The sequence below is a fragment of the Sinocyclocheilus rhinocerous genome, unplaced genomic scaffold (genome assembly GCF_001515625.1).
Source record: "Sinocyclocheilus rhinocerous isolate Xijiao unplaced genomic scaffold, SAMN03320098_v1.1 scaffold1294, whole genome shotgun sequence".
Taxonomy (NCBI): domain Eukaryota; kingdom Metazoa; phylum Chordata; class Actinopteri; order Cypriniformes; family Cyprinidae; genus Sinocyclocheilus; species Sinocyclocheilus rhinocerous.
The window spans coordinates 2,114,236-2,115,020 of record NW_015656157.1 but is presented as its reverse complement, the minus strand read 5'-3'; the positions used below and the strand labels follow the sequence as shown (position 1 = coordinate 2,115,020).

The 785-nt window shown below is 36.1% G+C and overlaps 1 protein-coding gene across 1 annotated transcript in view; it reads left to right on the top strand.

Annotated features, from left to right (window-relative positions):
- Positions 1–267: 267 nt before the first annotated feature.
- LOC107719593 (RGM domain family member B-like) overlaps positions 268–785 on the top strand; it is an 11,660-nt gene continuing 11,142 nt past the window's right edge. The window contains exon 1 of the mRNA XM_016527065.1: positions 268–346. Within this exon, the coding sequence (XP_016382551.1) occupies positions 296–346 (51 nt within the window). The 5' untranslated portion in view covers positions 268–295. The remainder of the gene's footprint in view (positions 347–785) is intronic.

Here is a 785-nt window from a genome sequence, read left to right as displayed (position 1 = left end):
CAAAGATGACATATGTTGTCAAATCCTTTGAATGTGTATAATTGTGTATGTGTGTGTGCATGCTATAATGTGTTCAGGATTTTTTTTTTTTCCTACCCGCCCTTCTCCGATATGTAGGAATTAGCGAACATTGCTTAACTACAAACCAACCCTAATCAAAGTGCCGAATCTTTAAAAAGACAGCTGTTGTCATGTGCTTTAATTCACAGCTATCTCCCTTTGTCAAGCAAAGCTGGACACAGTTGTCTAGTAGAGACAGCTAGGGAACAGGGGTTAACAGACTTCTCTCAGTGAAATGGTCTTTTACACATCCATGCCACATGCCCATCAGTCACAAAAATCAGAGGTAAGTTCCATTTCATCTTTCTGCCATTCGCTTTGGGCCTAGCAATGCCATTACTCATGTCATTTGATACTCACTGACCCTTAAAGTGAACCCTCGGTTGTTAAAAGTACTACAGTAAAGCTGGTTTGCCTGGTGCCGTTTTGTGGTTTTAAGCCTCAAATGTCTCTATTATGCATTTTTGAATGTAATGTTAATTTTGATTGCTTGTAGAAGAATCTGAAAGATGCCATAGTCAGACACTGAGTTTCTTTGCCATCTGCTTTTTAGAGTTTAGGCAGTTAGAGTTTATGTTGTTTCCTGTGATCTAAGAGTCATAACCTTACTGATTTATGATCAGTAATGTGAAATTATAAGCGGATATAAAAAAAATTCTTCTTTACACAGGAATATTACTATAATTGAAGATTTAAGGATTTAAAAATATACTATATATATATAT